Source organism: Monodon monoceros, unplaced genomic scaffold (genome assembly GCF_005190385.1).
Source record: "Monodon monoceros isolate NGI ecotype Baffin Bay Population unplaced genomic scaffold, NGI_Narwhal_1 Super_Scaffold_12, whole genome shotgun sequence".
Lineage (NCBI taxonomy): Eukaryota > Metazoa > Chordata > Mammalia > Artiodactyla > Monodontidae > Monodon > Monodon monoceros.
In genome coordinates this window covers 125,579,256-125,606,308 of record NW_021703768.1, presented here as the reverse complement: position 1 = coordinate 125,606,308, position 27,053 = coordinate 125,579,256, and the positions used below count along the sequence as shown (strand labels likewise).

At 42.2% G+C, this 27,053-nt stretch overlaps 2 protein-coding genes and 1 long non-coding RNA gene across 10 annotated transcripts in view; 1 reads left to right on the top strand and 2 right to left on the bottom strand.

Annotated features, from left to right (window-relative positions):
• Positions 1-2,188: 2,188 nt before the first annotated feature.
• On the bottom strand, positions 2,189-12,632 carry GRPEL2 (GrpE like 2, mitochondrial). Of its 2 annotated transcripts, XR_003792858.1 has the most exons (5): positions 12,522-12,632; positions 10,098-10,251; positions 9,058-9,139; positions 5,252-5,685; positions 2,189-4,489 (listed from the first exon to the last, which is right to left on the bottom strand). XR_003792858.1 is itself a non-coding variant. In XM_029218999.1 (4 exons), exons 1-4 carry the CDS (start codon positions 12,596-12,598, stop codon positions 5,321-5,323), a joined length of 678 nt encoding a protein of 225 aa, XP_029074832.1. In that variant the 5' UTR covers positions 12,599-12,632; the 3' UTR covers positions 4,869-5,320. The 2 variants fall into 2 exon arrangements, 1 of the variants encoding a protein (XP_029074832.1); XM_029218999.1 differs by lacking the exon at positions 2,189-4,489 and having other exon boundaries at positions 4,869-5,685.
• A 170-nt stretch (positions 12,633-12,802) lies between these two features.
• LOC114892569 overlaps positions 12,803-27,053 on the top strand; it is a 72,479-nt gene continuing 58,228 nt past the window's right edge. Inside the window, exons 1-2 of the long non-coding RNA XR_003792755.1 lie at positions 12,803-12,977; positions 25,853-26,028. This is a non-coding gene — a long non-coding RNA (uncharacterized LOC114892569). The remainder of the gene's footprint in view (positions 12,978-25,852; positions 26,029-27,053) is intronic.
• Positions 15,072-27,053, bottom strand: part of AFAP1L1 (actin filament associated protein 1 like 1) — a 73,416-nt gene continuing 61,434 nt past the window's right edge. For 6 of the 7 annotated variants that reach the window (XM_029217663.1, XM_029217666.1, XM_029217662.1 and 3 more), the window contains 4 exons: positions 23,650-23,814; positions 21,046-21,224; positions 18,901-19,029; positions 15,072-16,927 (listed from right to left, as the gene is read on the bottom strand). In XM_029217663.1, the coding sequence (XP_029073496.1) occupies positions 16,904-16,927; positions 18,901-19,029; positions 21,046-21,224; positions 23,650-23,814 (497 nt within the window). In that variant the 3' untranslated portion in view covers positions 15,072-16,903. The remainder of the gene's footprint in view (positions 16,928-18,900; positions 19,030-21,045; positions 21,225-23,649; positions 23,815-27,053) is intronic. The other variant, XM_029217669.1, reaches the window with a different exon arrangement.

Sequence of the window (27,053 nt, the reverse complement as noted above, 5' to 3'; positions counted from 1 at the left end):
GGGCCCAGCTCCGGGGGCATTGACGGCAGGGAAAGAATTGAAGCTTTGACGATCTCGGTTCCAATCCAACCTCTGAGCGTTAGTGGCTCTGTAGCGTGCCTTGTCTGTGTCTCGTTCTGTTTCCCTGCTCTGCCTTTCTAGGTGGTTGTGGCAATCACGTAAGATAGAGGATGTGAAATCACTTGGCAGTGTCTGCAAGTGCTGGAAATTGCTGACCAGTCATGCAGTCGGGATGGCTAGACGCTACTTGTTTCAGCGTATGCTGAAACAAGGCCAGATGCTTTGAAGACTGCTGTTAGTTACTACGTGTATTTGCAGTTCTGACATACAGTTTATGTCTCTGCCTTCTACTTAAAAACAAAAGGTAAGAGTTTCATCCACTCTTCTTTCATAGGGGAGGAAAGGTAGGAAGGAAGGGATACGCTCCCATTTTCACCCTTTCAGAAAACAAGAGCAGCTCACTGTGGCTAGTTTACCACACTATGAAGGACAGATTTCCTCTAGCAGAAAATAAAATTGGGGATGAGTTTCAGGATAAAATAAGGAAAATTCATGTTTATTCAGTCAGATTATGGCTGAGAAGAAATGGAAGGGACTCGGAGAATAGTAAAAGGGCATAGATCTGAGTTTCCAACCAGCTCTGTGAGTCTTAACAGGGCCAATCTAGATTACTAGTAAAGCAGTAGATGAATAAACATGCATTTCTCATATTAAAAAGAAAAACTTTTTGGCAATATTTGTGTTAGAATGGAAAACCTTTTAAGTTCATTTCCAGACTCAAGATATTCCCTTAAATTATCTTTTAAAACAAGCATTCACCATCACTTTGTGCCATGTTCTCTTATGTGCCAACAATATAATTCTTGCAGTATTTTAATTGGGTAAAATCGTATTAACTTTAAAACTCAACTTGACTCTACTTTGCTTTTAATTTTAGGGTCTTCGGTAACTCTAGATTCTAGAGCTGTATTTTCTTCTGTTAGGAAGTTCTTCCAATCCTACAACACATCGATGATGTGTATCAAAGTTGCAGGACAAGTTCAAAAAGGCTGTTTAAGAGGAAAAGCAAGGAGGCATAATTCTGGTGGCCGAGGTGCAAAACTAGTAGTTTGACTGGGAGTGAGGTTGGGTGACTCAATCAGTTATTTATTGCTGCATAACAAACCACCCCAAAACTTAGTGGTTAAAAGTAACAATCATTTATTTAGCCCATAAATCTGCACTTTGGGCAGGGATCAGTGAGATCAGCTCATCTGTGTTCCATGTTATGTCAGGTGGGGCTGCTCCACTGGGGACTGGAGAGTCCACTTTCAAAGTGGCTCACTGAGGTGGCTGGCAGGATGCTGCTGGCTGTCAGTTGAAAGCTCAGCCATGGCCCTCAGTTCCACTCCACAGGCTACTTGAGCTCACTCTTTGGTTTGATGGCTGTATCAAGAGTGAGCATCCAGAGACAGGAAGGTTTGGGTCAGAAACCAGCAGTGTCACTTCCCTATATTCTATTGGTCCAGATTCAAGGAGATTTTGGAGTCGTGTTTTAAAACCTCCAGTGAATTTGAGAATGTGGGCAAAGTCTGAGTGCACAGGAATAAGAATATACTTACAAGCTAGCACTGGGAGTAGGAGGAACAATGGATTATGGAGCCAGGGTATGCAGACAAGACTGGAAGAATGATGAAAATGCGAGGCCAAAACTACAGGAAAGGCTGGTTCCAAAGAGGGGCACTTAGCCAGGAGGCTGGGTATGTGGAAGCCAGTGGAGAAGCAGAGGTAAAGGAAAGGCCAGGCAAAGGTTGGGAAGGGCTTATGGAAGCAGTAAGCCGCATGCCAGTAATCTGGTTGAGAGGATGGTCAGAATTCCTGCAGTTCAAGTGAAAATGATTAAAGCAGGTAAGACAATTAGAACCAAGAAGCGAGCACAAGAAAAGGCAGTGCCAGAGAGGAAGGCAGAAACAGGAGTCCAGATCTAAGAAATACATAGAAATCAGAAGGAAGCAAGTCAGGGAGGCGGAAGAACAGACAAGACTTCAACACCAAGGCAAGGTGTGGAATGCATACACTGCATCCACTTGGCTGGGCTGCTGGTACCTCCACTGAGTGTCAATAAGGTGGGTCAGCAATTAGTGAAGTGACCATGTCAATACACAATATGAATCTGGCAAACAAAGACACTAAACACGTGAAACACAGTTATTTCAATTAAGGTTTTATTAAAGTTGTTTCTGAAGATTATATTTCATCCTTAGCCTTCCTTATCTGATTTTGCTTTAGTGTTTAAGAACCCTTCTTCACTTATTAAATCCTTTGCCATGAAAGAGCACCACAAGCTTACATCCGTATCAAACTGAATAATTCCTTTATGGCAGTGAGGAAAATCCACAAAAGATTCGTAAAATCCAAGTACTAAAGCATCAAGATCCCTCTTCAAATGAGTCAAACCTTCCTTACACATATCATCGGCAAGCCAATGATGTCTTTTTACTTTACCATCAAGATGAAAATAATTAAGGGCACTGAAACAATTTTATTTCTCCAGTCTAAAAATGTAGATTTCCTTGTTATGGCTAAAACAGACAAACACAAAAAACAGAAGCGAAAAGGAAAATAAGTTCACTGTGATTGATTAGCTTACCATTTTTTTTTATAGTCAAGCACCACTTAACCAGTCTTTCCCTTCCGCTAGACTTTAGGCAACTATAAAAACATACGAAAAACAATGTGTATAATAAAAGGCAATAAAAATAAATATTTGAGGGCCTACTGTAATAGGCAATTTGCACCTTTCGCTTAATCCTCCCAATATTTTGAGAATTATAACCATTTTACAAACGTGGAAGCAGGCTCAGAAGAGTGAAGTGACTAGGCTGGGAATTATGTTCAAGTTGATGCCTACTAAGCCTACTATGCTCTATTATGCTGCACTGGCTCATGAAAGCCCTTCAGCATTTTGAGATTCTCACTGTTATAGCTCCATCTTCTAAATTTATACTTTTAAGTCTGCAAAACTACTGAATAGTAGAAGAATCTAAAATTATTCTCAGTCTACTTGCTAAAACAGGAGGTTGCAAGGAATAAAAACTCTTCAAGTAATCAGAACATTCCACACCTAAAATTATGGTTATTCTAATTCACTGGTAATGATAGCTAGTGATCCAAGAACACAAAGGAAATCATAATTGGCTCATTTTCTTGTCGTCACTATTTGTTAATCTCAAAGGAATGAAGGCAAAAAAAGACAAATTCCTATTGTGAAATCTGACTGCTCATTATATTTACAGTATGTACTTAGTGGAATGACAAAAGAGGTTCTGGTTTTAAAATCTCACCAACAGTCTTTTGCTTGCATCTTAGAAGCATGTATTTGTTTTTTTTAAGTGTCTAAATCTGGTGGAGGTGGTAGGACCCATTGGGGGATGCTTTGTTGATACATGCTTGTGTAGTATGCTAGAACTATCTATGATGTCTAAGAGGATAACTTTCACCACCCCACAGAATGGGGTCATAGAGTTCTAGTAGGAATGGATTTATTTTATGGGTAAGTAACTTAAACCTAAACCTGGGCAATCTGGACACCTAACAACATTTAATTCTCTGCTGGGGACATATTTGCATGTTTGTTATAGAACTGTTGAATCTTAAATGACTGAAGTTAATATCTAGTTGTTTCTTACTTAAGTTCTCACTAAAATTTAGTTTACTAGTTTTAGAGATTTTTTTTTTCTTTGAGTCTAGTCCTAAAAGGACTATGTTTTCATACTTCAGAAGAAGCTGAAGGGGTGAGATTAGATCACCATGAAGGCTGCTTCTAACACTAAAATAACCATATGACCTCCTTTCTAATGTCCAATTGATATATATATATATAGATATAGATATATATCTATATATATATATCTCATTCTTTCACTAACTCATTTATTGAATAAATTTTTTATAGAACACTATCTATAAGCAAGACTGAAATAAAAAATATACACATAGGCTCATTAACTCTAGGAGGTCAATACATAAAAGGGGAGCTAGATGTTTACACATGTGACATAAGACAGACACAAAAACTAGGAAATAATGCTTGTCAATGTAAGAGAGGTAGTGAATTGTGAGTACCCCACCCCCCCAAAAAAAACCACCCCAAACCTAGCATAACTAATGAGGAATCATGGGAACCTAACATTTTTTTGTCCTGACCACCTCGCCACGTAATCTAATAAAGGATCATAAGGTAAATCTGACAAAGTGGCAGAGGATTTAAGGGCTGGTGGAAAGAGAAGTTGTGGGTAAATTATCTATATAGACCAATTTAGGTCTTTAGCTGTTGGTGCTGCCTCAATTTCCCTGAAATGATTATATACCTAGGGAGGAGGCTGAAAATAAATTGAAGATAACTCAACAAAGAAAGCACAAGGTTTCTTGGCCATACTTGCTTGAAAGGGACCTGGTATCTTGATTTCTTGCCAGTCTCTGCCTTCCAAGTCTTGCCTGGGCCATTAGCCTTGTAAATGGGATTTGAAAAGGGACAATGAGTGTGAATATGAAGTCTATCTGGCAGGAACTACAAAGACAAAAGATGGCTAAAAGAAAAATAAAATAAAAACGGGAAGTCCTGAAAATCTACGTGCATAAAAATCAACCGAAATGATTTAAATTCATACAACTATAAAGCTTTATCATTTAAGTACCCAAATGTTAAACCAATCCCTACCATCTCCTTTTCCCACAAATACAAGATTCTATATAATTCCTTTTATAGGGACCATTAGTAAGGAACATTTAGTTGAAAATACATAAACATATACTCATTTCCACCTTTAAAAAAATTTTGGATTGAAAGTCATCAGAGTACCAATTTAAAAATAATTTTCTTAAACGTATTTTTTTTTTTTTTGCGATACGTGGGCCCCTCACTGCTGCGGCCTCTCCCGTTGCGGAGCACAGGCTCCGGACGCGCAGGCTCAGCGGCCATGGCTCACGGGCCCAGCCGCTCTGTGGCAATGTGGGATCCTCCCAGACCGGGGCACGAACCCGCGTCCCCTGCATCGGCAGGCGGACTCTCAACCACTGCGCCACCAGGGAAGCCCTTGAACGTATTTTGATAAGGCCACAGGAACACTTGTCACATTGTTCAAATGCCCAATGGCAAGACTTCTGATGAGACCAAACAGGTCACATTAAATCAAAAGAGTATCTTAGAAATAAAGCCAATATGACTAAATCCAAAACAGATCACATGAAGTACCTCATGTACAATACGAACCTAGTTTAATAAATAAAGGAATCACAGGTGACTGCACTCCGGGAGAACATTCATTTCCTCTGGGCCCATTCATAGTCTTCTCTGAGACTCCACTGCCACTTCCACCTGGGCAAGTCTAATGGTGCGGCCATGAAGCTTGTAGCCATCCTGCCTTACTAATGCTACAGTGCCAGGCTGCACCCCAACACCAGCCGGCACATGACAGATGAGTTCATGCTCATGAGGGTCATATTTGTCACCAATGGGTGTCATCTTCTCCAGGCCATGTTTGGCAAACACGCTTTTCAGCTTTGTTTCTAAAAGTGACAAGCCTCGGAAGATCTTCTCCAGAGTGAGCTTCTGGTCTCCAGGCTCTGTTTCTTCAGAAATACACTCTGTAGTCTTCTCCAAAATGTCTGCCACCTCCACCAAATCCTTACAGAAACTCTGAATTCCTACAGAGAAACCAAATACTCTTACTGTTTGTGAGGAAACCACTCTGCTCTTGAGGGTGCAGTTTGGGGAAGGCTCAGAGAGCTGGCTGGTATACTGGGTACCCCAGGAAATGAAAAGATTGCCACAAAGGATTCAGGGGTCATCACCAATGATTACCCCTGAAACCCAACTGACGAGCCAGCATTTCTCTTGGAAGGCATATGACTAGGAAGTATTCTGGGAAATGGGGAAGATGGTTAGAACCCAAGAACTAGGTGAGACTATATACAAAAGGTTCAGAAACCTGTCCTTTAAAAAGTTGACTTACATGCTTCTTGCATCTTTGTTGCTATTCACCTTTAGTACTAAGTTATGAATATTTTGAAAATTCCCGCCTGTCTCATTTGTGGAAAGGCATACATTCTCAACAGAAACAAGACACTAGTATTTCATTGATGGGGGAATAATAAAAGAATAGTAGACAAGACTGTGCTAAGGAGGAGTCAAAGAGTGGTTTATTCTTGAGGATTAGCTAAATAGGAACAGGAAAAAAATATACTCCACAGATGAGGTAAGTCTCTTAATGCCTACTATGAAGTTATATACACTTGCTGAAGACAGGCCACCAAGCTTGTCTAATCTTTTTAGAGTCACATAAACTTTATAAAAGTGAACTCAGTTGTTGAGAAATCTCATTACTCCTAATGCTGCATTCTTCATTCTTCTTACAGAAATGATAAGGAACATCATCATCACAGATACCTATGGTAACACAAATGCCCCGGTAGGAGCTGGTGAGGGGCGAAGGACTTTGTTGATCTAGCTTTGGTCCAGTGACAGGTTTAAGGCCCTGTGTCAAAGCAGGCAGCCAATAAAAGAGATGATGACAGAGGAGAGACTTCCCAGGTATGTACTGCCTGGATGGGAAGGAATGACTGACAGAGAGGCAAAAATTCTATCTTTAACTTCTGGGTAATAGAAATCCATTATAGCTTCTTGAGCAAAACAAGTGGAAGAGGAGTCAAATTGTCTAGTAACATACACAATTTATGTGGGGTGCTGGGGGCATCACAGATGGGTGAGAAGAAAAGAGATATCATAAGAAATGGAAGAGGGCCAACTGAAGTAATCTTGGTATAATATGGCCTGGAGTAGAAGAGGAGGCAATGGAGAGGAAAGAGTGAAAGCAGCAGGCCTTTTCAGAGAACTAGACTTGGTGAGTTCTACAAGATACCTCTCCCATCACTATGAGGGATGGGAGCCATATATATTAATGGCTGTTAATGACATCAGCTGAAAAGGTAGAAGAGATTAGCTAAAGCCTTGAAAAGTATACTGATAAAATTTGGAATTCCATCCAAGAGGAAAGACTGTCTGATAAAGATCAATCAGGGACATCAAAGGCTTTCCCTGGCTATACAAAGGAAGACAAATACTCAAGTTGAATTTGAAAGCTGTAAGCTGCTGCACTGATTTGTACACTGCCATGGTACAAAAAGTCCTGGCTTCTAGTCAGTAAAACTGTATGAATCTGGGTAAACAGAAGCCTAGGTTCTCTTGTCTGTACAGTGAGGGGTTCAGTCTCTGATCCTATTCCTATTACTGTGTTACTTCAATAGATGGTTGGTGTCCGCAACATTTCTTAGAGGGCAAAAAGGGATCTCTGTGACCTGTTTAAGAGAAAATGCGTTACTGAGACAAGACTGTCCCTGGAAGGAGGATAGTCATCATGCTATACTGTATGTTAATTTAATGACAATGAAAGCTTTCTTCTTTTTTTTCTACTTCCATGCTCACTGAGCAGTCTTCATGTTTTGCTTGACACATTTTTCTCTATAAATTAACAAATTAGATTACCAAATTCTTTTGAGTTTATATAATATGTATTTGTTCCTGAGAACCTTATTAATTCTTGAGGAAACTGACATAATAAGCCAGTTCCTAAAGCATCGAAGCTTGACTTGTGGTAAGCCAACTCACCCTGTTCCCCGCAAGCAGGCAGGAAGTCTTCCCCTTATCACAATTGTTCTATTTGCTACAATTCCCTGTGGTTAGAGGTCAGCAGACTTTTTCTCTAAAGGGCCATATAGTACGTATTTTACGTTTTGTGGGACAAGAGGCAAAATCAAGCATCTTATGTAGGTGATTATTTAACAAAAGAGAAAATAAATTTCCACAAATTTTTTCTGATGAAATTCAGAACTGTATTTATGGACTAACAGGTGGCAGGCGTGGCCACTGAGCCCTGTTAGCTGGAAATATGAGACTAAAACTTGGATGAAATATCAGGAACACAATTGGGGGGTCAGTATTTAGCTATTCAGGAATACAATTTGGGGGTTAGAATTTACTCAAAGTCTTGAAACATGATATCTACAGCACTGAACGAAAAGCAGAAGGCTAAGCCAAAGGACTAGGGTTGGACAGGACAGGAATGAAGTGAATCCCCTGTACAAATAACGGATAAAATCCAGAGAACAGGAAGGAGTGTGATATAAGGGAAAGAATAATAGATTAGGGATCAGGAATCAATGGATTCATATCTACACCTGTTGTCAAATAACTTTTTCTAGCTTGCCTATAAGAGGAGACTGGACTAGATAGAACCCAAGGGCCCCTCAAGCACTCCATTCTATGTGTAGTCAAAGTATAATGCTCCATATTAAATTGTGAGTACAGCAAGTAATCACAGATTTGCCCTTTACTCTTGAATCCCTGTTATTCAATTAACATTTTCGTGAACAGATTTGGAACAAGAAGTGGTGCATTTAGGAAAAAATTTCTGAACGACTTTGAAATGGACCAAAAAGATTATTCAATGCCATCAGTGAAAAAATAGATTCAATCTAGCACAGCTTTCAGGGTTATCTGATTCCATGTGGTCTGAACCTTCGAGTTATAACTCAGCAAGCTGTAGAACACTGACAGTAATGCAAATGATTTTTGTCTATAGTTGTGAAAACTGTCTGGTGGAGATACAGTTGATTATTGCACTATGGTTATGGACCAATTTTGCTTATGTGAAGCAAATCTCAGCATTTATGATTGCCTATGTGTCTGCTCTTTGGATTCTCTTCTGAACATCTTAATGATTCACTTGTTCATTAATGAGTTAAACCGAATTGCCTGTATAGGCACTAGAATGTTAACTGTACATGCTTGAAAAATAAAATAACAAATGTCAGGTGAAAATAAAGGCAAATATTACTTTAGCAAATGGTTCACTTGACAACATTCCCAGTAAGCAGAGCAGAAAGCCTAGGGGGATAGAGGAAGGGCAGTGTATAGATTGGTTAAGGACCCAGATGTGTCTTTTGCTAAGTTCAGTGTGCACAACTGCTAGTAAGTGCCCTTAAACTAAAAGGTATTTTCATTATTAATAAGCCTCTCACCAAATATCTTGGCATCTTCTACACATCTCTGGGTTCGCCTTCTTATATTTTCACCATCAGCTATAGCTCTCTGGTATCTCACCTGAGCATCAAAAGCAAAGTCAAAATGATAAGAAAACAAATGCCTATTTGTGGAAAAGAAACTTTTTGCTTACTTTACAAATTTCACCCTTGGTATAGATTTTTATTAAAACAACAACAACAACAACAACAACACGAGTTGTGTAGGAATCTTAGATCAGCTACTCCAAATTCCCAGTCATAGCAGGAATCTCTCTTTATAGCGGCCCTGATAGGCTGTCATTTAGGCTGCCAGTTTGAACACAGAACAACTGTTTTCAAGCTCATTATCTTGAGAAAAAGCTTTCTTTTTCACCTTCAGGCAACATTGCCACTCTTCAACTTTCTTTTGTTGAACTGAACTCTAGGATAGCCAAGAGTAAGTTTTAAAAATATGTCATCAATTTAAGCCAATTATTTAGCCTCTTTAGTCTTTTCTTCTTTCATTTTTATAATCCCTGGTTCCTTTCATTCCTCTCACAAGACACACTTTCCAAACCCCTTACCATTTTTGGGCGGTCCTGCTTTGGAATTACTCTAATTATTTCTCTTTCTCAAAGTCTGTCAGTCTAGTACTGGCACAGTAAGCCAGAGGTAGTCTGATTGGCAGAATACAATGATAAATGACCTCACTCATTCAACAAATATTAATTGAGTGTGTACTACACGCCAGGCACTGTACCTCCTTTGAAGCTACCAAAATATCAGGTATCTAAGTACTGTGACACACCAGGGAACTGAAAAGAGATGAGTATCCGTAGTCAGTAATGTTTTTGAACTAGTACAGATTATTGTGCCTAGTATATCTAGTAAGAGGGGTAAAGAGCTAATTAGAAGAAACAGTTTAAAAACTGACTTAAAAAACTTTACGTGGATATTTAAATCAGAGAAAAGATGTGAATATAGATAATATAAACAGATAATAGAAAATATGATATATGTTACAGAATATATGAACAGATAATATAAAATCTACCCACTGTTAAATCCTGGACTTCCTTCTCCAGTTTAACAGCTTTTAGCTTTAAGGCTCGTTCTGCAAGAGAGGGCCCAAGTTCATCAGGAGGGTCCTCAGAATTGCAGTCTTCACCAGCGGTTCTCTGGGTGGCAGTGCTGAAAGGATGCAGCCATCCCCTAAAGTGGGAGGGAGGTGGTGCATTATGAAGAAATGCCGTCACAAACAGCTGAAGTTATAACCAGGTTCAGAGGCTGGAATGTCTCCCAGATTGACTCTCTCTAGACAAAGTGCTTTCAGTCTCAGTAACAATACAAACACTTATAATGTGCTTGCTAAATGCCAGACAGTTGACAGGGTTTTACTTAAATCATCTTTTCATCTTACAACATGTGAGATAAATACTATCATCATCCCTATTTTATAGATGAGAAAACCGAAGCTCAGAGAGGCTTATGACTTGCTCAAGATTACACAGTTAGTATTGTTGAATCAGGATACTGAGCATCAGGCAGTAGAAATAGCTGGAAGTGGGGACACAAAAGTCAGCAAGAGAAAGCGAAATTATAATACCTAGAACCAGCAGGGCAATATCAGAAGTGAGAATTCAAAACAAAAAGCCGTACAGTTCAGGTTCAATCCCTCATTTTATAGGTGGGGAAAATTAAGCCCAGTAAAGGTACCTTATCGAATTGGAGTGAGGCCTGGAATTCTAAAGCCATCTTGATCACAAGCTCTAAGTAAAAGCAAGGCTTTTATGGAAGAGAACCTACACTAAGAGAAAATGAGTTGGGAGCTCACCTATATGTAAAATCAAGTCAATCAAAAACTTATAAAACATTTACTGTATGTTGTGGACTGTGAACTATATACAGGTGAATAAAACAGATCATATAGACATATAGTTCAGTTCACATAAAAAGTTTAGAGTAGGGGCTAGTTTGCAGATCTTGGATTGCGGCAGTTCTGAGCCCCCTGTTCAAGGAAGTTTCCATTACACCTCTTGGATCATCATAACTTAATATGAAGTAAAACCATCAAGAAATCTGTGAGCGCAAAAGGTCTTTAAAACAAATAGTTTATTTATTTAAAGTGGTATATATTGAAAAGTGGCCACTGAGGTGAAATCTAAGCAAAGGCTTAAAGGGGGTAAAGGAGTTTACTTCAAGAAAGGGAAGAGGGAACCATCAGTATAAGGGTGTGGGCAAGATTACTTTTATCTTCCAGGCCAGTCCTGAATTCAGTTATTATGATCTGATGTCAGATTACACAAGATTACACATTTTTATTTCGAAAATTGGTCACCACAGATCTGGGACACATCACACAGGGTGAAATAGATCCTTCCTCCTAAATTCCTAACAAACTACACTTATCCAATTGAAAGGAGGTCAAGATATCCTCAGGGCCAGTTGAAAGGGCACACGGCCAGGGCCCAAGTCATGAGAAAGAGGGAGTTGTGGCGCATCCATTCAATTGCTACTGTTTCAGAACTGGAGTCGGGGAAATTTTATTAGAAGGGAACATTTTCCTTCTGATCACTTCCCTACACCACAAACTGTCAAAAAGACTAGGAAAGAAAAAAAAAAAGCTTGAAACCCGGAATTCAACCTCTTACCCGAGTGCTGGGTCAGGTGTGTTGAAAAGGTGACAGTTATGCAAACTTTCTGGATTTCACCGTAATTTAATTTACTTTTCAGAGATCCAACCTGACCCATCCCCCTACTCAGCAATTTTTATTCTTTCCGATAAATAAACTGTCAACGGGGAATAGTCCCTAAGAATAAGTAACATTGGTCACTAATTTTAAAGGGCCGATTCTACAGCCCTGACTGGTTTCCGGTCTGGGTTCCACCACTTCACGCGTATTTAAGTTTGGAGACGTTACTCAACTTTTCTAAACCTCAGTTTCCTCAATTAAACGGAAGAATAAAAAGAACTACCCATAGTTCTGCAATTGGCATGATAAATGATCAGTAAAAGTCGCAACTGATGGATAAAAGTAGCAACCGGAACTTCAAACTCCCGAAGGCAGGTGGAAGGGCCGTTTGTAAAGACCAAGTCCAACGGCCTCCTTTTACCGATAGGTAAAGTGAAGCTCAGATACGATCACACAGGGTGTTGGGAGAGAATCCCAAATTACCCGCAGACACCAAAGCTGTCGAGAAGGGGATGGGAAGGGTACTTCCCCAATTCAATCGACGCTCGGGCTGAATAACAGTTCTCACCTCCGAGGGCGTGACCTCGGATCTTTCCACCCTCCTCGGCCCGGCAAGGAGGCAAGGCTGTAGACCTCAGTTTCCCTCTCCGTAAGATGGGGCCGTGAGCGCCCAGTCGTAGCGGCCGAGAGGCTTGGTAGGTCCTCTCGCCCTCCAGCCTAAAATCGCCCCTCCGGATCGCTTCTCCTGCATCGTGCTCACGTCCCGGATCCCCGGCCTGCCTCGCTTACCTGCCATCTGACGCGCCACTCGAGGCCAGGAGGGGCTGCATCCGCCGCCGGACCGCCCACAGGAACCTCACGGCCATGTTCCCCACCTCGGCTGACTGAGGCTGCGCACGCGCACTTGCCCCAAGTGACGAGCACGCTCGCTTCAAAAACCACGCTTCCCGGCAGCCTTCGCGGGAAGGCGTTCTCTCTCAGGGCCCCGGATGGGAACGCTGTTAGTCGGATTGTCCCTGCGCCGTTTCCTACCCGGTCTTCAGACGAAACGCAACCCTTCCGGCTCCCTGCGGATTCGGCGAGTAGGTTGGTTTCCTGTCACAGGGGCGTGGGCTCCGTGCTACGCGCGGAATTCGCGGCGACCAAAGGGAATAACAGCTGTACCCTCAAGGAGCTTACATGAAGTTATGCACAACAAACAATTGCTAACGCCCTATAAAGTCAAAATATGACCGGTGTTTAAAGGTGAGGGGCCTGGTGCTGCGGAAGCCTAGAGTACGATATGGCCGAGTGTGGGGCGTTTTCCCAAAGGAAATAACTTTTGAACTGAAAGCGGAATAATGAGTAGATGAAAAGAAGAGGCAGCTGGTTCAGGTACAGGGAAACAGCATCTGCAAAGTCAAGAGGGGTATTGCGAGTAAGGCACTGAAGTACTTGAGGAAGCGGGGGAGCAACACAAGACGGTGGTTAGGCAGGGCCAGAGCACTTGAGGAATTAAAAAAGTCGAAGCCTGCCTCTCATCTCCCATCACTCTTCCCTGCTTTTTTTTCTCCAGTTCCGCCTTCCCCCCCCCCCGACTTACTGTGTTTTAAAATGTGTATTTTCTCATTTCCCCTCACGTGTCAGTTGCATTAGGGCAGAGATTTTTTTTTGTCTGTTCATGCTTAATGAACAGAGTGGAACAGTGCCCTAATGTAGGTCAAGTTTTTTTTTTTTTTGTCTAATGAACTTGAGTTTTACTCTGATTGCAAGGGGAACATGTTACGATGCCTTTACGTATTTAATGGGTCACTGACTGCTGTGAGGAGATTGGGTCCAAGAGGTGGGGAGACAAGCTGTTGGGACTGGTGCGTGCACAGAAGGGTTGTATTCTGTCCTGGGGTCTTCTCACAGGAGAGACCTTTGTAACCACTTTATCTAAGGTCGCTACTGTTTTAGTTATCTCCAGCACTTCTGCTGGATTTTGTTCGTTTTCTCAACTAGGGTATGAGCTTCATGAGAGTTTCTGTGTTGTTCACAGCAGTGATTTCTGACATCGAGTACAGTAGGTGCACATAGTAGATGTTCCAGCATTTGTTGAATGAATTAATGAAGTTGGATGGTGCCAGTGGAGATAGGAAGAAGTGGATGAATTTTAGAGAGATTTAGTATGGAAAACACAGGTTGTGAGAAAGGACTGGTGATTGGGGTTGAGGGCACTTGGAGGTGCCAGACGAGTCAATGGATAGGCCCTAATGTCAAAAAAAATTTTTTTAAGGGATGGGAAGTGTGCCTTCAACATTCTGAATCTTCACCACAGGATGGCTTACTTGTACGGTAGCTATTTGGGTCATATTTTTTCTCTGCCTGTCCGTGAGTTTCATAAGGACAAAGCTAGCGTCTTCTGCATCCTTATACTCTATCCAGGGCCTAGCTCAAATGTGTTGTAACGAGCAACCTTCTGTTTCCTTTTGGCCCCAGGAAAAGAACAGCATGGTTTAAGGAGGGATTATGATCCTCTTTTACACAGGAGAAAACTAAGGCTCAGAGAGGTTGGTGAACCTGCTCAAAGACCCCCACTGAGGATCCAGTGATACTAGAAATCTGACAGTCCAAACACTTTGCAGTGTTGGGGAGGATGGAACTCCAAGTCCACTTTAGAACCATGACCCTACACTTTGAAAAAACAACCAAACCAGAACTGGCATCCATGTTTTAGCCATTTTGTTAACACTTCTCTTAGCTAAGTTACACCAAATGTGCTGCATCCACTTATTCATCTATTAAGTGTCTGTGTGCTTCTGAATACTGCAGTGCAAGAGGAGGGGGAGACATGAGTGAAATAGAGCCTTGGAACTAAGAGGAGGGGAGTTCTAGGGTCAGACTTCATGTATTCAGGTGCCAGCTCTCCCACTTCCTAATTGTGGGCTTTAGCAAGTTACCTAACCTCTCTGGGCTTCCATTTCCTGAACTATGAAAACTGGGTTAATAGAGCCTATCTCACAGGGTTTTAGTAAAGATTAAAGGGATAATACCTAGAAAAGTAATTAGTTAGCACCAGGATCGCCTACATAAAAGGCAAAAGGAAAGTGTGGAGCCCCTTGTTCGAAATTACTGAGAGAGTAACAGCAGAGCAATAAACCAGGCACAGGGCCCTGCTAGGTGTGGGGTTGACTGCACAGGTTGTATGCCTGTGTAGCCAGTCATGGCTAACAGCGTCTGATGTGCGGTGAGTGCTCAATAAATGTTAATTATTAATTTCCTAGGGTACCCCCTCTCAAAGAGCCAAGATCTATTGGTGGCAAAAGGCACTTAACCTCAAAATAACTGCACAAGAAAGAATGTGACACACACGGCGGACACAGTTGGATTGTTGGGTGCCATTCCAGGACCCACATTTTAAAAAAGAACATTGACAATTCAGATTATGTGAACTCCTTTGTTACTGAAGACACTCAGGTGGCATCTGGATGAAAGCTGTTAGTTATAGATTGGTTGCCTTTTAGCTTTTGGTGGTCGTAATAACCACATGAAAGTCATTTCTTCTTCAGTGGAAAGGACACAGGATTTTGAGTCAGGCGTTTCTTATCTAGCTAATAAGAAGAACCACTATGGCTGAACATTTCCTATTTCTTGGATGCTGTACAAGATGTTTCCTGTGTATTAACTCATTGAATTCCCTCAGTAGTCTTGGGAGGAAAGTATAGTTGTTAACCTGGTTTTCCCCCAGTATTCTTGGGAGAGGAGTACAATTGTTAACATGGTTTTCACAGGTAAGGAAAGCAATCAGAGAGGTCAAAGTCACAGCTGGTAAGTGGCAGAGGCAGGGCTCAAGCAGCCTTGTCTGGATCCAGGCTCATTAGCCCTAAGTCTTAAGTGCTGCCTCTGGCAGCCAGGTGCGTTTGGTCAGGTTATTTTACTTGCTTTGGTCTCTAGCTACCTCAGAGGGTGATAAAGTTTGGGTGAGGCTCAAGTATGTAAAGTCTTAGTTAAGAAAAGTGTGTGTAGCCTCTAGCAAAGTGTCCAGAGGTTATTCTGGGATTTCTCTTCTTTCCCCTTGAGCTAACCTCTAAGCTTATACAGTTAAATGTTTTTATCTTTATTGGAGGGAAAGGTGGTAAAGACCTATAAAGTGCCTACAGTGTTGAGAAAGTAGTGAGTGGCGCAGTTAGGAGACTGCCTGGGACTTGAGGTCCTTGCTCCCCTATAAAACTATCAAGTGTCTGTAAAAAGTTTAGCACCCCTGTGGCAGAAATGAGCCACCATCCTCTTGGTTCTCCATGATAGTTTTACTTGATAGCAGGTATGAAAGGGCAGACTGGTGGGCCTCCAAGTGCAAGGTAAGGTTAAAGACAAGGAGTGTCACCTGGATTTCTAGCCATAGCTCCCAGAGCCTGAGTGCCATGTAAATTAGGTAGGGGACTTGACTGACAGCAAATGACCCCATCCTACAATGCCTGCAACATCCTGTGGACATTAGAAATCCATGCTCTTGTCACTGAGTAGCACTGTGAGCTTAAAGTATGTCAGCTGCTGAACCCCTCTTTGCCAGATCTCTGATTTGTAAACACTCAAATCAGGGATTCTGGATTCTGCATCATGAGGATTGTATAATCATGAGGAATGATTGTAGAATTTACATGATCTCTGTAGTTTTTGTTCACTTCATGCAAGTTAAGGATAACTGTATTGATTTTTCAGCCTATCTTGCCCAGAGGTTGTCAGTAATGCCCAGTATGAATCCATTTGGCACAAGCAAGATCAGATGATCCAGTCCTGTCCCTTTATACTGTACCACCGATGCCTCAGCACTGCCTTCCTTTTTCCTAAGGACTGAGAATGGGATGCTGAGAATGGGATGGAATGGCTTATTCACATGTGCTTTCATTTCTTCTTTAGAAGGGAAGGCAAAGACATTTAACAAAACCTTTACGACTGTGCAGATTTCTGTCTCCCTCCATCCCCATTTCCACCCTCTGTAAAGTTATAAGGATGCCCTCCATTTCCCTCTTCTCTCCTCCTTCTTCCCTCCCCATGTCCCCTATAATCCTGCAGACAATAAAGGCTGGTCTTTTGGGTGCCCCAGAGAGTGTGGGCTACTTCCAGTCTTCTGATGTCTCCTTGTGAAAAAAGCATTTCTGCCTTGGATGGACAAGGTGTTATCTCCTTTGGATGAAATCCTCATCCTCTTTCTAGGTCTTCTTCATTTCCCATTCCTGAAGTACGGAAAGACAGGAAGTATCAGTTTGTTAAATATTCTAGTGTAACCTGCAGGAAAAAAACATACCACTGCACCTAATTATATAAAGATCTCCATGGCCAGATCACAGAGTCATGCATGGGTCCTAGTCCCACTCTCTTTCTTTGGCCTTGGGTAAGTCATTTCTCCATGCTGGGTCTCATCTCTAAGGGGGTTCAAACACTACAGTTTGTCTTTCTCAGACAAGGAAACTGGGGCCCAGAAGAAGTTGGGGAGTGGGGACTGCATCAGTGCTTTTCCACAGCACCTTGGTTGGGGTAGGAGGCTGATGGGAGACAGGCCAAAGCAGCTTGGTAAGGAAGGGTGAGGGCAGGCAACCCACAGGGCTCTGTTCGTTCTCCCAGGGCTGTCTAGGAGTTCACCTGAGATGAATACTGAAGTCAGGGCCAGCAGTGAATGGCTTTTTACCTATAAAAAATCCATGGCATTTCCAGCCAGCCCTGGAGGGGATGGGGTGAACCAGGGCAGAAGATGGTGGTTAGAAAATTCTTGGTGGGAGGATTCTCCATTCCCAACCTGCCCCTCTCACGTCTTCACCACCTTGACTGCAGTTGCTCAGGGCAGTGACCTAGGGGTCGTCCTTGATTTCTTTCTTTTCCTAATCCTCCACATCCTCATCAGCAAGTCCTTCTGCTCTACCTCCAAAGCCAGCTAGTCACTGTCACCTCCACTAAACCTTTCTAATCTCCCATCAAGGTTACTTCTTCTAACTGATTTTTCTTACCCCCTCATCCATTCTCAACATAGTAGTCAGAATGATCTTTTAAAAATGTAATTCATATCTAAAAATTCCTTGGTCAGAATTTGCCAGTGACTTTCCATTATGTTAGAACAAAATCCAAAGTTCTTCCAATGGCCTACAAGGATCAAGGAGAAGCAAACTATGGCTCATGGGCCAAATCTGGCTCACTATATGTTTCTGTATGACCCACCAGCTATGACTTTTCAGATTTTAAATGTTTTTTTTTTTAAAAAAAAGAATAGTTTTTTATGACACCTGAAATTTATATGAAATTCAAATCTCATTGTCCATGAACAAAGTTTTATTGGGACACAGCCATGTTAATCATTCGTTTACATATTGTCTGTGGCTACTTTCCTGCTATGATGGCAGAGGTGACTTGTGAAAGAGACCATGTGTCCACAAAGCTGCAAGTATTTACTGTCTGGCCCTTTCCAGAAAAAGTTTGCTGATGTCTGATCTAGATGATCTGGCCTTCAGCTGGTTACTTCTCTAATCTCATGTCGTAATGCTCAGGTATTTGTTTTTCAGGTCTACACTTTCTTATCTGTAATTCTGAAATCCAGAGAGCTCTGAAACCAAAACATTTTTAAAGTGTTTTGGCACAAACTCATTTAGTGGCAAAACCTGACCTGAACTGATATGAGGCTGTTTGTAACCTATTTATTCAATGTGATGTGAATATTCATGTGTCTTGCTATAGAATTATCAACGTGTTTGCTTACAGAGTACCTCCTGAGAACTTGGGGTTTTTCATCATATATAGTATATGCACCATATTACCTTTCTAAAATCCAAGATAGTACTGTGGACCAGTATCATGGAGTGAGCTATGGACTTGGAAGAGATGGATTTGCATCCCAGCTCTCTCATTGATGCCCTGCATAACCTTGGGCAAGTCCCTTCACTTAGTTTCCTCACCTACAAAATGGGACCTTTCATGTCTCAAAACATATTGTAGGCTCAGAAACCAAAGCTTGTTAGAACTATGTGTTAAGAAAGAATAAGTAGGTTCTGAAGGAGATTTGAAGGTCTTGCCCTCTGAGCAAAGTTCATGAGTTTTACTGCATGGATATATTGGCAGTTCTCTGCCTTTCTCACTAGCTGACTTTTTGGTTCTTGGTGGGGTTCCATAGAAAGGAAGCTTCCAGATCTCTGAATTTTGATTAGCTGATCTATGGCCGTACCTTGGCTTTTTGTAGCACTCTTCCTTGGTTGGAGGTTACGATGGATGGGCTCCTCTTCCGCAGCTCAGAAACACAATTGACAGGGAGAGGTTGCTCTGGGGCATTGTTTTGGGGTTTATTTGCAGTTTCCTGTTGATGACAAGAAATAGTTACACAGGTGAGGTCTAGTGCTCGCTACTTACACCCAGCCTGCCAAGAAGGCACTGTGCAAACATGTCAGCATCAAACAGGGTGAGGGGTAAAAGATACTTGAGGGCCTTGGAATAAAGATAATGACTAAAATTACTAAAATTAAAATTACTGAACCCTCACTATGGACCAGGTTAGCTCATCTAGCCTTTTCAATCCTATAAAGCAGGTACTATTATTATTTTGTCCCATTTTACAGATAAGGAAAATGAGAAGGTCAAGTCACTGCTCAAGGCCATAAGGCTGGTGAGTGAGACAGTTGGGATTCAAATCCCACAGTCCTGTCTCAACCTCTCTCCTGTATTCCTTCACATTTTCTACACTGCCTTTACTCATATTTTCCAGGTGATTGCTTAGTACCTTGCTGGATGTAGTTCCTTGAGTGTGACATACTAATGGCTGAGCCTGTAGGGAATTTAGAGAAGACTCTCTGTCTCCAAAGGCCATCACAAGGATCAAAAGTGGAGAGAAAAGCCCTGTGGAATGTGAACATCAGGGCATGCTGGTGGGAGGAAGCAGCTGGGATGAGGGAACCACTTCTACTCCTCCACCAGCCCTCTGTGACTCTGGGAAGTTGTTTTGTCCCTAGCCCCTAAGCCCTTCTTCTGTAAATGAGGTTGGAAATGCCCCTGGGAGTAGAAGTGTAGGAGTGGAAGAAACTGCTCTGGCTTTAGAGTCATGAGGTGTGGCCTGACCTAGGACAGCAATAGGAATACTGTTCCCAATGACAACTCACACTTATCAGAGCAGTTATTTCATCTCTCTGAGCCTCCATTTCCTTGTGTAAAAGCGGGTATAACATTTATTCATTTGACAAACATTTATTGCACTTCTATTTTTCAGATTCTGAAGGACTAGAGCTATAATGATAAACAAAACAGACATAGTCCAGTTCTTAATAAAAATACAATCTAGTGGGGGGAGACAGAATGTAAGGACATGAATATACTATATATACATGTATATACATATACATATATTCACACACAAATTGTGGTTAAGTGCTGTGAGGCAGAATAACAGATGGGACTGTTAGGTTAGACCAGTGGTTCCCAAATGGGGGCAGTTTTGTCCTCCCAGGGGACATTTGGCAATTTCTGGAGACATTTTTGGTCGTCATAACTGGGCATGGAGCTACTGGCATCAAGTGGGTAGAGGCTAGGGATGCTACTAAATATCCTACAATGCACATGACAGTCCTACAAAAAATTATTGGCAGTAGTGCTGAGGTTGAGACACTGATACAGACTGAGGTCCGTGAAGTTCTCCCTGAGGACATCCCATTCAAGGTGATGGTTGCTGGGAGCATTAGAGATAATGGATTCAAAGCCCTGAGTACAGGGACTGGTACACTGGGGATCCTAGGAGAGGGCGTGTGCCTGGTGGCTAAAGCAAGGCTCTGGAGTCAGACTTCCTGGGTTTGGGATCCTGTCTCCCACTTAACTGAGTGACCTTGAGCACATAATGCAACATCTGAACCTTAGTTTCCTTGTCTGTCATATGAGGTGAATACACATAGTACTACCTCATAGGACTGCTGCGAAGATTGTGTGACATCATACAGGTTAAGATGCTGTACTGGCCTATGGTACAATCGGCCAGTACAGCATCTTAACCTGTACTTGAATAAGAATAACAAACTTGAGCAATACAAGTTTGTTATTCAGTATAGTATATTATTATTATCAATAACCCCAAGGCCACTTCTAAGATCACATTCAGTATAAAAAGTCAAATAGTAGTGCTTCAGTGGAGAGAACACAGGCCAGAAAACTTGCTCCAAGAGTCTCTTTCACAGCTGTGCCACTTATGGCATGTTTCCTCTCCTCTTAGGGCCTCAGCTTTCTCATTTGTAAATAAGCATAACTCCTACCCCTAAAGAATGATCATGGAGATCTGTAGCATATGAGGGTATTGAGGAGCAGCTGCCCCTGGTGCAAAAGGGAGTAGACTCACCCTGCTCTTGTTCTTGCTGTTCACGCAGAGTCCCAGGGCTGGGCCCCCTGCCAGGGACTGCTGCAAGCGCTCCTTCACAGCCACCAGCCGCAGCTCCAGGTCGATCCGACCCTCTTCCTTCGCCCGACACTGAGCTTCCAGGGTGGCCAAGGCCTCTTCCAGAGCTTTTAACTTTGCCCCTGTGTCCAAAGACATCTATGAGAAATAGCTGAGCCTGGTTTGGCCAGAAGCATCAGGGAGTTTGGCAGGGCCTCAGGCCCTAGTCTGCCTTCCCAGAGGGCCTTTCCAGGCCTCGCTCCTTGTTAAGGGATGGACTTTGGACCTGGGGTTCCAGCCCCATGCAGGGGTGTGTGGTTTTTATCTGCCCGATACCCATTTCCCCATTCTCCTCTCATTCCCTGTAGTTTGGCTGGGGCTGACTTCACTCCTAGTTCAGGGGATTGGCACATAACTTAGACCTGGCCCATAATTATATCTCATTTTTTGGTCACAGTGGTTGGTTGAGGAATCAAAGCTGGTTCAATCAAAGTGAATCCCGAGGTGTTTATGGGGGCTATTGGGAAGAGAAGCCTCTCTGCTGGAGTGGCTGCACGGATTCGGTGATGGCTAGAGCTGTGTAGCCTTTATACCACCATGAGGGGCAGAGAATGAAACCAATGTAGGGGAAGGCAGAAGCAAGAATTAGAGAAACATGTTTCCTGGTGACATCATTTAAGTCCCTGGACCTTGCTATATCTGATCACTTAAGTTTCCAATTACATTTTTCTTTTCATTTCTAAGCCAGTTTCACTTTGGTTTCTCTTACTTGTAACCAAGAATCATAAGACAGGCTTTACATTGATCACAAGTTCCTGCTAGGATTTTGCTGCTTATTCAGTTTAAGCCAACAAACCTATATTAGGACCTTCTTTGTGCCAAGAGCTGTTTTGGATCTTATCACGTTTAAAGATTAGTTCCATTGTTTGTCCTGAGGAGGCTGCACTGGAGGGTTTTCTAGTAATGGTTGTTCTTTTCATTCATTTGTTCATTCGTTCATTCATTCATTCAGTAAATAGTTATTGAGTGCTTGCTAGGTACTGGGCACAGTTCTGTGCCCTTGGGATATATCAGTGAACAAAACAGGCAAAGATCTTTGCCCTTATTGAACTTACAATTGTGTGTGTGTGTGTGTGTGTGTGTGTGTGTGTGTGTGTGTGAGAGAGAGAGAGACACAGAGAGAGGGAGGGAGAGAAAACAATATAATAAATATAATAAATAATCTAAGATGTCAAAAACTGATATGCTATAGAAAAAAACTGAGCAGGACAAGTTTGGACAGTCAAGTTGACCTGCTCCAAACCCTATCCTGACTCTTAGAAAGTTCTTTATATTGAAACCAAACTGCCTTATTTTTTTTAAATAATTAAAAAAATTTTTATTTTATCTATTTTTGGCTGCGTTGGGTCTTCATAGCTGCGCACAGACTTTCTCTAGTTGTGACGAGTGGGGGCTACTCTTTATTGTGGTGCGCAGTCTTCTCATTGCGATGACTTCTCTTGTTGTGGAGCATGGGCTCTAGGTGCACAGGCTTCAGTAGTTGTGGCATGCGGGCTCAGTAGTTATGGCGCGCAGGCTCAGTAATCGTGGCACACGGGCTTAGTTGCTCCACGGCATGTGGGATCTTCCCAGACCAGGGCTCAAACCCATGTCCCCTGCATTGGCAGGTGGATTCTTAACCACTGAGCCACCGGGGAAGCCCAGAAACCAAACTGCCTTTATGTGCCTTCTTCCCATTGATTCTGGTTCCTAGCCACACAGAACAAGTCTTTAAGCCAGAACTTCTCAACCTGAGGCTCGTGGACTCCTAGGCAATCTATGACTCTGGGGGCACAGGAGCTCCTGATATTATTTGCAACATTGTGATCTGTGGGGGTTTTCTCTGTTAGGAAGGGGTCCATAGGTTCCATCAGATTCTCATGGGGCTATGCGACCTTGGATGTATTCTTTGTAAGGACAGGACCTCTGTTGCCTCCAGCACGTTCAGAAACCTCAGTCTGAAAGTGTTCTGAACTGCAGCTATAGCGAGAATTCAACAGAAACACAGCAGAAAGTGGGGTGCAGAGGAGCCCAGGGCATGCAGAGCCTGCAGAGGCCACGGTCCTGGATTTCAGAAGAAGATCCTGGTAAAGTGTCACCATCCATTATTCCCAGTATGTGAACCAATGTATCACACATTTGGGTGCTCAGTGCATATCTGTGAATGAATGAGTTAATGTGAGGTTCAGAATATCTCGTCCATGATTCTAAGGCACACTCTGTTTTTCACATTTTAGCATTTCTAAAATCAGAGCTCATTTTACCACTTTAAGTGTACACATTTGTACGCTTTTTCATCTTCTCACTCTAAAAGCAGTTATTAAATCAGTGGCACTTCCATTAGTCAGGAGAGATAATGATGATGAGGAGGAGGAGGGGGAGGAGGAGGGAGGAGGATGGGGAGGGGAGGGAGGAGGAGAAAGGGGAGGAGAAGCCCACCTGTTCCTGGTAAGAAACCAGGTGGCAGATGCCAGGGGAGGTGTCAAGGATGAGACCCCCTTGTGCTCAGGACCACACCCACATAGATACCTGGGCTGTTCCGAATGGCTTCCTTTAGTTCCCTCTTTTCCTGCCGCAGTGTCATCAGCTCTGTCCGGATTGTCTCTTTCTCTTTCTCCAGCTTTTCTTTTTCTACCAGGTACCTCCTGGCATCCTCCTCAGCTCGGTTCTTACCGTACTTATATTGATGGGCACCTGCAGAGATGAGGCAGGAAAAGGCCCTCAATTCTGAGCTCTGGTGAGAGTACTTGGGTGGTGTTAGCTTCTCTCTCAGCCTCAATCTGTCTGTCTATAAAATGGGAATATTTAGGTCTATACCTCTGGATATATTTAGTGTGAAGGAGAGGAAACAAGGAGCCAAAGGGAGGCAGTAGTGCACAGGGATGAGGAGTAAGGGCTTTAGAACCAGACAAATCAAGGTCTGTGTTTTCTTTTGCCCTTTACTGGTTGTGTGACATCAGGCAAAGTGAATGTGGTGTTTTTGTGCCTTCCCCCTAGGCTTTACTTTCCTCACTTGTAAATGTGGGTATCAATCAAATTTACCTCTTGGCATTGTGATAAGGTTTAAAAGAGGTAATTCAGGAAAACTACTTAGTATAGTACCTGGCAAATAGTGCTTAGTAAATGTTAGATAATAATAATAATGTAAAACAAATTTTGTGATGCATACACCCTTCAGTTTTAGAATTTTTTATTTATTTATTTATTTTTTGTGGTACACGGGCCTGTCACCGTTGTGGCCTCTCCCGTTGTGGAGCACAGGCTCCGGACGTGCAGGCTCAGCGGCCGTGGCTCACGGGCCCGGCCGCTCCGCGGCACGCGGGATCCTCCCGGACCGGGGCACGAACCCGTGTCCCCTGCATCGGCAGGCAGACTCCCAACCACTGCGGCACCAGGGAAGCCCTAGAATTTTTTTAAATAAATTTATTTTATTTATTTATTTTTGGCTGCATTGGGTCTTCGTTGCTGTGCGTGGGCTTTATTTGTGGTGAACAGGGGCTACTGTTGTTGCAGTGCTCTGGCTTCTTATCGCGGTAGCTTCTCTTGTTGCAGAGCATGGGCTCTAGGTGTGCCGGCTTCAGTAGTTGTGGCTCGTGGGCTCTAGACCGCAGGCTCAGTAGTTGTGCTGCACGGGCTTAGTTGCTCCGCAGCATGTGGGATCTTCCTGGACCAGGGCTCAAACCATGTCCCCTGCATTGGCAGGCGGATTCTTAATCACTGCGCCACCAGGGAAGTCCCACACTTTGGTTTTAAAAGGGCATTTTTATAGTTAACTCTTGGTACACATAAGATAAAGAGACAGCTACGTGTAACTCATCTACAGAGAACTGAGAACTGTGGCTAAAGTCAGGCATTGCCCATTTTATTACTGAGAAATGGGTGGGGGGAGAGAGGGACCTCATAGTCTACTGTAGGCTCTACACTATGGTGGACAGTAGCTACAAATTATTATGGCAAAAACTTATTGACCATTTACTATATACTATGCTATTTATATGCATTTGTATTTAATCCTCACAAAACTCACTATTATTAGCTCTACTTTATTGTTGGGAAACTGAGGCACAAAGAGGTTAGGTCTCACTGCTAATTATGGAAGAGCCCAGGTTTGAACTCATGTCTTTCTAACTCCAGGGTCCATGCTATACAATACTACCTTAGCTTGGGCAAGGTCATAGTCCAACCTCTCAGTGAAAGTTTTATTTATATTTTTATGCTACAGACAGCCACACATAGTCGTTTGTAGGTGGGGTGTGGAGCGATTCCCATGGTTTGCTGATAATTGGGGGTCTTGTCTTTCCAGCTCTGTAGGGATTGCAGTGGTCACCCATGACCTATGCAAAAATCAGTTCCTGCTACAACTACCCTACAGTTCAAGCCTCATTATAAATAAAGCATGGAGGACAGAGAAGGGGACGCATGGCTCCCCGTACTTCCCAGTTACACAATGGCATCCCAAGGGAGTTGGCTCTCAGACTTTTGGATTTTATAGACTGGTAAAATAAATAGGGATACCAACAAAGGGTTGTCACCATTATGTTGTATCAGATAAGGACCTTAAAACTACCAATATTATTATTCCCACTATTTTCTATTTATTTTCTGTGTTAAAATAATATTTTAGCATCCTGAGTTGGATACAAATGTACAATAAAGTAATTGTTTATACTGAATAGCATTAACTTTATGAAAAACTTTATGCACTGTGCTTATTTTTCTCATTTCATTGCAGATGAGTGAAAACTTCCTTAGGGACCAAACCAGCAAGTAGACTCAGCTTTGGGAGCCATCACCCTGGTCCACCTTGATGTGTCAGCACCACAGAGAGCAGCTTACTTCATACGCAATCCTGTAATGCTTGAGTCACTCAAATGGTGGTAAAGAGGCAAACTAGATTGTTCCTAATAGGTAAGTTTTAAGGAGCTACAATTCTGTGGGTCTTATAGTATTAGTGATAAAACAGAACTGCCCAAGCACCTTCCAGAAAAATCTGGGCCTCCATAATGAAGGAAAAAAGGAATATTTAGTGTCCAAGTTAGTAATGTACATAAATACATAATACATAAATGTTGTAGTATGTATCAGTACTTCATTCCTTTTTATTGGTGAATAATAGTCCAGGTGATGTTAGGGGCAAACCTTCCATTGTGTCTGATGAGAAGTCAGCTATTAATGTTATTGGGATCCTTTGTAAGTGATCAGTTGATTTTCTCTTCTGCTTTCAAGATTTTCTTTTTGTCTTTGGCTTTAGCATCTTGAGCATGATGTGTCTTTCTTGGATCTCTTTGCCTTTATCCTACTGGAACTTCACTGAGCTCCCTGGATATATAAATTAATGATTTCAATAAATTTGGCAACTTTTCAGCCATTATTTCTTTTAATATTTTTTATGCTCCTTTCTCTTTCTTTTCTCCTTCTAATGCTCCCTTTACGCATATGTTAGTGCACTTAATGGTGCCTCATATTTCTTTGAGGCTCTGTTCATTTTTCTTTGTTCTCTTTTCTCTCTGTTATTTGGAATGCATAATCTCTGTCGATCTATCTTCAGGTTTACTGATTCTTTTGCCAGTTCAAATGTACCCTTGAGCCATTTGATAGGACATTGTCATCTTCCTTTCCTTTCCTTTTTTTTAAACTAAAGTTCATTAGATTTACTTAGATTTTACCTAATGTCCTTTTTCTGTTGCAGAGCTACTACATTACATTTAGTCATTGTATTTCCTTAGGCTCCTCTTGGCGGTGACATTTCTCAGATGTTTTTTTCTCTCAGTTTTATTGAAATCATAATTGACATATAGCACTGTGTAAGTTAAAGGTGTACTGCATAATGATTTGACCTACATACATCATAAAATGATTATCACAGTAAGTTTAGTGAACATCCATTATCTTGTATACATGCAAAATTAAAGAAATAGAAAAAAATTTTTTCC